Here is an 11,056-nt window from a genome sequence, read left to right on the forward strand (position 1 = left end):
TTGGTTCTCTAATGACCTGTTTTTAGATCCCACCCACTCTACACTGGCCAGCCTGGACAAAACTCTGGGCCTGTCTCTTCATCTAAAAAAACAAATGGGTTAGATCATTTGGTTTCCAGGTTCTCTTGAGTTCTGAAATTCTGTTGTCTGGTACTAATTTAATTTTATAGAATTGTAGGTCTGTATGGTAAAGGTAGGGTCATGTATAAGACCTTTGGAAAACAGTTGATTTGTGAAGTTGAACAGAGTAACAAGTGAGAGGGAAAGAACTAAAGGTAGGATTCAAATCCAGATATGTCCCTTTTAATGACAGCCTCTTTGCTATAACCACCCACTGCATTATAAACATCCATAGCAAATACTTGTGGAATTGAGTGTGGAATAGAGATGTAGGTCAGGACTTACTAACTGCTCTGGTTTTGTTTTTTCTTTTTCTTTTTTTTTTTTGATGACTGAGATTTGGTCCTGGATCAGATATTTTGAATTTCAACTGAAAATAACATACTAATTTTCAGTAAAGTAAGATTAAAATAAACCCATTAACTCCTTGAGAACAGGAGTCATCTCTTTATTTACAGTACCTGGCCCACAACTGACATTCAATAAATGTTTGATGAATAAACCAGTGAGTCAATTGAATAAAGACTGTTTTTATAAGACAATGGCATATGCTGCAGAGGTTTGAATGGCAGTCTGGTGGCAAGGCCTGATCCTTGGACATGTTAGTATGTTTTCCCTCTTTCCTCTACCCAGACAACCCTGTTGCCTGTGATTACATGTAGAACTAAATACATTACTTACAGGCATTGGTATTTTTACATCAAAATTGAGGAAAACCTAGGGCTGGCCAGTAGGCTCACTTGGGAGAGTGTGGTGCTGACAACACCAAGTCAAGGGTTAAGATCCCCTTACTGGTCATCTTTTAAAAAAAAATTTTTTTTTTTTTAATTGAGGAAAACCTAACCAATAGAATATTTTGCATTTAAACTCTGTGGCAACCCCAAGTTGAAACTTACTAGTTGCTTTTCTAATGTTGCTAAATAACTAAAATGCGTTTTAGGCATTTCTTAGCCCGGAGAACCCTGAAGAACCTTACTTGGAGGGAATTAGCTATAACTGCATAGCACCAGGGAAACGATTTATGCCGATGGACAATTTGTCAGGGGGAGAAAAGTGTGTGGCAGCTTTGGCTCTCCTGTTTGCTGTGCACAGGTAAGGCCACAACAAGCTACTCAGTTTTGTGTAAGGGCAGAAACCAAGCAGACCACCTTATAAAAGACGTATTAACTATTTGTCTTCATTAATATTTACTAATGTGATACCAAACTCTTCAGCCAGACAATTCAAGTTATGTTTTAGGCCTGCAACAATGTAGACAGCAAATCTAAGAGAGTTCAGTCTTTGACAGATTTTTATTCAGTTTCTGTTATCAATAGTTGCTATATTCCAGCTTTTTAGAAAAGAAAGAAAAATATTTTGAATGGCCAAATGTGACATCAGGATTGCCAGGAAACAAAAACAACAAACAAAAAGTAGTCCAACTTGTACGTTATTTTCCTAGTCCATATTCAGAGATCTGCTGTTTAGTAAAGAATGGTAAGCTAAGTATTTGTTTTAAAAAGTATTTAACCTCCTTATTTCCTCTGATGATGGTGATACTGTTTCTTTGTAAAATAAATCAAGAAACAAAAAGTTAACTAAAATTAAGGCGAATAATAGCTTTCACCATTCACAGCATTAGATGAAGATCTGAGTAGTAGACGATACTGCCTCTCTATTTCCGTGACGAGGAACATATATAGGAGTGTGACAACCATTGTTCACTGGTCTCAAGAAGGAAAAGGAATAGGTCACCACAGGAAAGGGAGAAAAGACCATTATGGCAGGGGGACTGTGGGAGAGCAGGAGGCAGGTTCTGTACAAGGAATCTTAGCAGAATAAGACTGTTACTAGGTGGCATCCCCATCCATTTATTCAACAATATTTACTAACTATTTACTGTGTGCCAGGTGCTACTGCAGACACTGGGGAGACAGCTGTGAACAAAACAAAATGCCTGCCTCAGATACTTCATTTTAGTTGGGGAAGACAGATAGTAAATAGGGTATATTAGTAAACTAATTCTCTTATATAGAGAATATTAGAAAATCACAAGTCCTATAGAGGGGGGAAAAAAAGTAGGAAATGGAGATATTGAGTAGCGTAGAAGGCTTTGTGGTATTAAAGAGTTTCAGGAAGGCCTGTTTGAGACGGTAACATTTGAGCAGTGATTTGAAGGAATTATGAGAGCAAGTTGTAGATAGCTACGGGAAGAATGTTCTAGATGTGAGGAGTAGGAAGTGTCAAGGCCCTGAGGCCAGAGTGAGCCTGGCATGTGTGAAGAATAGGCTTTATGCAGCAGTGGCAGGCACAGGGTTTGAAAACTACTGTGACAAGGTGAAAGACGGTGATGGGTTGGACCAGGCTGAGAACAGAAGTTTGAGCTGGCAGAACTTACTAACAGACAGGGCATGGATAATGTGAAGGACTGATGACTCCATGGATTTTGGCCTAATCAACTAGAGTGATAAGAGCTGCAGTAAGAGGCAGCTTACTACAATACCACAAGAGGGAGTAGTTTTGGAAGGGCAGGTAAGGAGTTTGATTTTGGATGACTGTGAGATGCTTGTTAGACCCCTACATGGAATTGTTGAGTAAGCAGTTGGACATGTGAGGCAAGAGTTCAGAAGGATTGGTAGAAGTACTGGGAGCTGTCAGTATTTGGATGGTATTTAAAACCTTGAGACCAGATGAAATAACCAAGGGAGTTAATTAGAGACGAGAGAGCCCTAAACCCTGAGCCCTGAGGGCACGGCCATGTTCAAGGTCAGAGAGATGAAGTGTTAGCAGAAGAAATGCAGAGGGAGCAGTGGGTGAGGGCAGTAGACTGTGTCATCCTAGTGTTTTAAGGAGCGGGGATGACTGAGTACTCCTTGCATAGGTCACACAGGATGAGCATTGGATTTAGCAACATAAAGGTCATTGATTACCCAGACAAAAGTATCCAAAAGGATGTGTCTTATTCTGAATAATGTTGTTAATGCTTTCCTCCAAGTCTTTTGTAAAACAGAAAATTGTAACTTACTTTTTTTTTCTAGTTTTCGGCCTGCTCCATTCTTTGTTTTAGACGAAGTGGACGCAGCCCTGGACAATACTAACATTGGCAAAGTAAGTTTCTTTCTGCTTTTAATTTTCAATACAATATTTATAATTGCAGTCAGAAGACAGTTTACCTTGAACAAACAGGGTTGTGGAACAAGCAATGATAATTGCTGAATAAAAATCAATACTTTAAAAATCTGAGTTAAGGGCCGACCCCGTGGCTCACTCGGGAGAGTGCGGCGCTGGGAGTGCAGCGGTGCTCCCGCCGCGGGTTCGGATCCTATATAGGGATGGCCGGTGCGCTCACTGGCTGAGCGCGGTGCAGGCAGCACCAAGCCAAGGGTTACGGTCCACTTACCGGTAAAAAAATCTGAGTTAAACATCTGAAAACAAGGTGATTGTTTTCATTACAGGTTTAGGGGACCCTCAAGATTTGATAGGAAATCAACACAGAGGTCAGATGAGGGTCCCTGTGCTCTACCAGCAGCATTACTACCGCCATAACTTGCTTCTCCCAAATCTAGATATTGAGAACTAGAGGGCAACTAATAGCTGGCCACAGGGTTTTATCTCATGGATCAAATTAGTTGTTTAATAAAGTCTGTGAATAGCAGCACTAAATAAAATTCTACCTCCCCAATTTTATCAAAACTTACTTGGGCATGATCCTGTTTTCAGTGTTTCAGACAGTGAGGGAGCTAAGGTCACAGTTTAACTTGCAAGTTAAATTTTAGGCAGCATTCAAAGACCAATGGGCAGTTTGTACAGAGCCACCTAAAGACCCAGGCTCGCAGCTCACATAGCTTGACTGTAATTAGATTGAATTTGGGAAAGGAGAATGGGGTCAGTCATGGAACATGAACAAAGGACAAAGGCAAACCCTGGCAGTGCCCATCACTACCCAAAGCAGGGACAGCTCCAACCTGCAGAGTTGCAGTATCATGGTCCTACTGCTAGGGCCATCCATTTTTGGAGGTGGATGAATTAGACTGTCCTGGTTCTGATTCCAGGCCCATCCACCTTCCAGAAATGACTGGGCTTTGCACTTACGGCTGCTTACAAGAAGGCTGTCCTGGTCATGCTGGCAGATACAGTTCTCATTACTTACTTGTAAACTGGCATTCTGTTTTATAACCTAAGTTTGTGAGCTTGGCTTATTTTCAGTCTTAGGGTGCTGCCCAGTGGGTTCTGTGCCTCTGAAGCTGACTTCCCTGATTTCTTACTATGTTGAGTCTCACGTGAGATGCCTGGGCGAGTCATGGACATTACCAAGCTGCAGCCTGAGATACCTTCTTATGGCATGAATGTAGTCTCTCAGCATTTCCCAAGTTGTATTCATCTAACCCAAATCTTTCTAGGACCCTCCTTTTTTTTTTTTTTTTTCTCTTTTTCGTGACCGGTACTCAGCCAGTGAGTGCACCGGCCATTCCTATATAGGATCCGAACCCACGGCGGGAGTGTCGCCACGCTCCCAGCGCCGCACTCTCTCACGTGTGTCATGGGCTCGGCCCTAGGACCCTCCTTTTTTAATATGGCACAGGATACTCAAGGATATCACATGAACTCCACACCACACAAAAAAGTCTATGCCAGAAACTTCATGGTACCTGGGGGAAGAAGAAAACATGAGCAAGAGAAAATCCTGATTTGTCTCTCTTGAATGACAGCAGTCTGCATCAGCTGACTGGACTCCATGGCCTGACCCATTTGGGAGAAATCTCCCCTTAGAAGGTTAATTTTGGTACTTTGTATCCCATATTCTGTGGAGCAGGAAATCTTTGTGGATTGCTTTTTTTGGTTGCATTTAAGGTATCCACATCTTCCAGCAAAATTTAGATGTTTGCACTGGTGGCATCTCCAGGGACTAGGCCTTACTTAAGACTTCCATTAGCACCTATCCTATGTATTAAAACCTCTTAATTTTCATTATCCCTTTGAGATTTATGATCCTGGCACTCCGTTGCTGAATTGAGTGTGAGCGCTTATGTACTATGAGCAACTATGAAGCAGCCTCCACTCCTTGTGATCAGGGTGCCCAACATTTATAATAGGTAACTCTCCAAGCAAAATGCATGCCGTACATCTTTGCATCCTATCTCCTTTTCTTTTCCTCTCACTACCTCAAGCCTTTTTTTTAGTCCTGTATCATAGTAGCTACGATTAGTTAGTTGCCTGTAATGCTGGCATTCCTTCTGTGAATTCAGCCTCTTAGCTGAGAGCAGTTTCCTTCCGCGCTCATCATTCACCTTAGCTGGTGGACTCACTCCTCAAAGGAAACTGCTGTTCCTGCTTCCAAAGCCTGTTTCCAGTGTCTGGGGTGCAGCCAGGACCGATACACACACAGACCCACTCCAGCCCTCAGAGAGGTCTAGGGAGTGGGCAAGTATCATTAGACTGTTGCTACTTGGAGTCTAAGTTCTTCTCTGTCGTTCTCCAAGCTGTAAGTAGTTTGTTCACCAAGGCTCATTTCTGTCCAGTATATTTTGCTCATATTCTCATTTCCTTTTGGAATTGAGCTTCCTGAGGAGCCGAAGTTTACCTCTAACCAAATGTCTGGATTATGGATATGTATTCAATTGCCATGTATTTCCCATCTTCAGGGCTTGAGTTGGCAAAATAGTAAGTTGGAAGTTTAAATACCAGTTCTTCACTCATAAAATGTCTCATTATAAAGGCTGATTCACATGACAGTATCTCAAGTTACAGCTGTATTCATTAACATATTCTTAAAGTTTTAGATCACAGGTTTAATGAAGTTTATTTTTTTTACTTACCTCTTATATTTTAGAATCTAAACTATTTCCATGTCTGCAATTGTGGTGGATTTACTGAATTACCAGAGAGGCAAGTGAGTGCCTATCACCTAAAATGGGCAGACTCAGAGACATGCAGAATCACTGTCCCCAAAGTCCAAACAAGGCCTATCCTTGCTGACAAAATGTGTGCTTTTTATTTCCACCCAGGTATCAAGTTACATCAAAGAGCAGACTCAAGAACAGTGTCAGATGATCATCATTTCCTTAAAAGAAGAGTTCTATTCCAGAGCTAATGCGCTAATAGGCGTCTATCCAGAGGTAAAGCTCAATTACGGGGAGAGGAGAAACTGCTGTAAACCCACCTTAGTACTCCTATAGCTACAGGCCTTTCCTTTTATAACTAAAAGTTCCAAATGAAGTTTGTAGATACTGTTTGACTTCCGCAAGAAATAAATATAGGCTGAAATGATTTTTTTTTTTTTTTGTCGTTTTTTTCGTGACCGGCACTCAGCCAGTGAGTGCACCGGTCAGTCCTATATAGGATCCGAACCCGCGGCGGGAGCGTCGCCGCGCTGCCAGTGCAGCACTCTACCAAGTGCGCCACGGGCTTGGCCCCTGAAATGATTTTTTTTTTTTTTTTTTAAAGGAAGCCACAGGCCAATATAATTGATGAACATAAACACAAAAATCCCCAACAAAATATTAGCAAACAGAATACAACAGCACATCTAAAAAATCATACATCACGACCAGATGGGATTCATCCCAGGGATGCAAAGATGGTTCAAAACACACAAGTCAACAAATGTGATACAGCACATCAACAAAATCAAGGACAAAAACCATATGACCACCTCAATAGATGCAGAAAAAGCATTTTTTTGTATGTGTGTGACCAGTAAGGGGATTGCAACCCTTGGTGTGGGGTTGCCCGCACCGCGCTCAGCCAGTGAGTGCACCGGCCATCCCTATATAGGATCCGAACCCGCAGCGGGAGCGCCAGTGCACTCCCAGCGCCGCACTCTCCTGAGTGCGCCACAGGGTCGGCCCCAGAAAAAGCATTTGATGGAATTCAACATCCCCTCATGATCAAGACTCTTAAAAAATTAGGTATAGAAGGAAAATATCCCAACACGATCAAAGCCATATATGACAAACTCTCCATAAATAGCATCCTGAATGGGAAAACTCTTCAGCCCCTCCTTCAAGAACAGGAACAAGACAAGGACGCCCACCCTCACCACCCCTACCCAACACAGTATTGGAATCACCCGCCAGAACAATCAGGCAAGAGAAATAAACACAGGGCATCCAAATTGGAAAAGACAAAGTCAAACTGTTGTTTGAAAATGACGTGATCCTATACATTGAAAAACCTAAAGAATCCACCAAAAAACTCTTACAGCTGATAAACAGATTCAGTAAAGTTTCAAGATACAAAATCAATATACAAAAATCAGTAGCATTTTCATACACCAGAATGAACTATAATATGTTGAACTTCCAGGAGAGAACAAAACTGTGGTTACTAGAGGTGGGAAAGGGTGAGGGGGAGGGAGGTTAGTAAGAAATTGTTTAATGGACACAAAGTATGATTATGTTTTACAACGATGAATATGCTAATTATCTTGATTTGATCACATATTATACATAAGTTTTGATAGTCAACTCTGTGCCCCACAAATATGTATAATCAATTATGTTTCAATTTTAAAAAGTTGTTATTCTGACTTTATTTGCTTTGTACTTGTGTTTGTATATTATCTATAAATTTTTTTTGGTTTTATTGTAGCATAAGATTATAATCATAAGTGTTTAAGGGCCAGCCCGTGGCTCACTCGGGAGAGTGCGGTGCTGATATCACCAAGGCCACAGGTTCGGATCCTGTATAGGGATGGCCGGTCAGCTCACTGGCTGAGCGTGGTGCAGACACCTGAAATGATTTTTTAATCAAATAAGACTTAAAAGTAACTATTCAGATATTTACCTATGACAGTACATGGAGATTTAAGATATATCTTAAGTGAAAGAAGCAAATTGAAAATTACAGAATAGTAATAGTTTTGTTTCATAAAATAATAGTACACATTAACTTACAGAGAGTAACCTGTTAATATTATAGTTCACATTTCTGTCATGTTTGAATGTTTTAAGCAAAACAAATTCACCATGATAGAACAAAGAACCATTTATCTTCCAAAAGTATCACAGGATAAAACCAAAGAACTCACTAGACGTTCCAGGTTGATAGTAACTTTTAGATTGTGAACACACTTTTCTTAAGCCATCCACAATACTTACCTGAGCTAATGGAGCAGAGCAACTAGTTGAAGTCATTTGGTTTTTGGGCAGTTGGGTTTACCTCCTGAGTTTTCCTTTAAGCTAAGATAAAAATTAATTTACAGAATGTTAGGGAACCACCTGGAAATATGCCATGTGAGATATGGAAAATCTCATACCAGATAATATTTTAAAAAACAAGTGATATAAATGCAGATAACTGCCCGGCTAGCTCAGTCGGTAGAGCATGAGACTCTTAAATGCAGATAACTGATACCTTTTTAGGTACAAAGAGTTTCCTTTTTAATGCAAATCCAGACTCACTAATAGCTCTTATTTTACTTTAATAATACTTTTTCCCTCTTAGGGGAACTGGCTTTTAACTGTCTTTTCTCCATTTCAGTATGACGACTGCATGTTCAGCCAAGTTTTGACACTAGATCTTTCTCAGTATCCAGAACCTGAAGGCCAACAAAGCAGCAAGAGACATGGAGAGTCCCGTTAGAACCTAGAGTGCCCTTGAGCACCTGCCAGCTTGAAGAGCAAACCGGACAGTCCTATAGTGGTCAGGTTAATCGTTGTTTAGTTCCCACTCTGAAACTCAAACAGCTCTTGAATAACAAACTTCTGGAGCAAGCAGGACCAACCTGGTGTGCCGTTTAAGGAAAAATCTTAGTTGTTCTAGCTAGAGGCTGTAAGCTCATTTCAGTGAAGGAGTGTTCAGGCCCCACTGCAGTAGGGAAAGTTTTCTATGAGAGTCAGCATTGAATGAGCTTAAATGGGAAAAAAAAAAGTATAATTTTCTACCATAATTTTAACTTCTGCATTGAAACAAGCTAGTCAGAAGAACTTTGAATTCTGTATCATCTTCACTCTGGTCTTGCCTTGCACCTGTAAGTAATCTTTAAGGGAAATTCTTCGTTTTTAAATGTACTAGTTATAGGGCAGTTAATAAATATTGTTGAACCTGGTTTTTATGGAAAATTGTTTCAGAGGAACTATATGTCAATATTGAAAACATTAATAAAAAATAGTCTTATTTAAAATGTCTCCAATGTACTATTTTACAAGCCAAAGAAAATTTTAATGGTGAAACAATTACATCTGCTTCAATGCAATCGAAATTTTTCTAAATATAATTTCTATAAAGGAAAACTCGAAGAATACAGTCTTTCTCAAGTAACAGCTGACTTTTCCACTTACACACATTCCTATGTGTAGGAAAGAAAGTCGCACACTTTTCACCAGTACTTCATTTCCACTTCAAAATAGAGCAAGAAGATTCTGAGGTGTTCTTCTACTTAAGACTGCTCTGGGGCCAAGTGTTCACCAAGGAGTAGCCTCCTGAGATAACAGAATCACTTCTGAACAGCACTACTTCATGCAATAAGAATGCACTCTGTGCCTAAGAACTACGTTAAGTCACAAAAAGACTCGCTGCCTGCTCCGATGGAGCCTCCAGCACAGTGAGAGCAACTTTCTCAGCTGTAGGTAGCAGAAGCCAGTTGGTCCTTCTCCTTTGTTCTTTTTTTTTTAGTACTGGCACTACCATCAAAGTCATCTACTACTACTTCTATCTTGAAAGACATCAACTTTTCACATTAAAATTGTCCTTTTAAATGCTGCATGAGCTCAGTGTAGTCCCATATCTCTTGCCTGGGCTGTTCTCACTCTTTCATAACTTTGACTCTTAGTCTCAGTCAGTTCTGTTGTAACAGCATGCCTGCATTCCTGAAAACCACTGTGCTATGCAAAAGCGCACAATAAAAACCACAGAGCTATGGAAATACAAGGTTGGGGTACCATGCTCAAAAAAAAAAAAAAAAAAAAAAGATAGGAACCTAATAAAAATAATAGCCAGTTATGCACACATTACTTAGGGAATATGCAAATACTACAATTAATGTGACACTTTACCTTGAAAAGGACCTGAAGTTTGCTTGCGGAAGTGAGTGTCTTGTCGCAAGGGGTGGAAGGAGGGTTGTTTAGGGATCTGAGCCTGGGCGGTGTGAATTTGGTGTATTCTCCCACAGCTCCCTGCAGCTGGGTGGAGTTTACCTAGTGCAGGGTTCAGCAAACTTCTTGAAGGGCCACAGTAGATAAATCAGGCTTTGGTGAGGCAGCATGGAAGCTCCTAAGTAGGTATTTGCATAACTAAGCACATATATACACATATATGTATGTTATAAATAACTGTTCTAGCTTGAGGCAATGAACAGGACCATACTTTGTTGCCCCTTGACCTAGTGTTCTTCACTGAGAAAATCATACTTAGGAAGTGCATCATACTCAAATTGCATCTAATATATCAATCATGTTGGAATAAACCAGTATTTTAAAACAAGCATTACAACAAAACTTACTGTATTATTATAGCAAAATATCCTCAGATCCTTCAGCATGGCCCTCGAAGCTTTTCTAAAAAATGGGCTCTAATTTACTTTTCTAGTTTTATATCCTATTCCACAGCATCGTCTGTGCTTGTAACTTTGCTATACCCTGGCCAACTTTCAGATTCAGATATCTACCTGATTGCATTTTGTAAATTTCTTAAAAAAAACAATTTTTAATGTTTGCTTTTTAAAAAATTAAACACACTCAAGTAATCACTTACTTGATTTCACAACTGAGTGGCAACTCAAGCTAAAAATTCTCTTGATATTATACCAAGCCATGTTAAAACTAAAGAAAAGTTGAGCACATAGGTTGAAATTAAAATTTTATTTATGGGCCGGCCCTGTGGCGCACTCGGGAGAGTGCAGCGCCTGGGAGTGCAGCGGGTGCTCCTGTCTGTGGGTTCGGATCCTATATAGGAATGGCCGGTGCGCTCAGTGTCCAAGCCACGAGTTGCGATCCCCTTACCGGTCACAAAAAAAAAA

At 40.4% G+C, this 11,056-nt stretch overlaps 1 protein-coding gene across 2 annotated transcripts in view; it reads left to right on the forward strand.

The window, feature by feature from the left end:
* Nucleotides 1-8,682, forward strand: part of SMC1B (structural maintenance of chromosomes 1B) — a 77,727-nt gene extending 69,045 nt beyond the window's left edge. Inside the window, exons 22-25 of one of the 2 annotated variants that reach the window (XM_063075333.1) lie at nucleotides 1,061-1,212; nucleotides 3,138-3,207; nucleotides 6,105-6,215; nucleotides 8,581-8,682. In XM_063075333.1, the coding sequence (XP_062931403.1) occupies nucleotides 1,061-1,212; nucleotides 3,138-3,207; nucleotides 6,105-6,215; nucleotides 8,581-8,682 (435 nt within the window). The remainder of the gene's footprint in view (nucleotides 1-1,060; nucleotides 1,213-3,137; nucleotides 3,208-6,104; nucleotides 6,216-8,580) is intronic. The other variant, XM_063075334.1, reaches the window with a different exon arrangement.
* Nucleotides 8,683-11,056: the final 2,374 nt, after the last annotated feature.

The sequence above is a fragment of the Cynocephalus volans genome, chromosome 12 (assembly GCF_027409185.1).
Source record: "Cynocephalus volans isolate mCynVol1 chromosome 12, mCynVol1.pri, whole genome shotgun sequence".
In the NCBI taxonomy this organism is placed as follows: domain Eukaryota; kingdom Metazoa; phylum Chordata; class Mammalia; order Dermoptera; family Cynocephalidae; genus Cynocephalus; species Cynocephalus volans.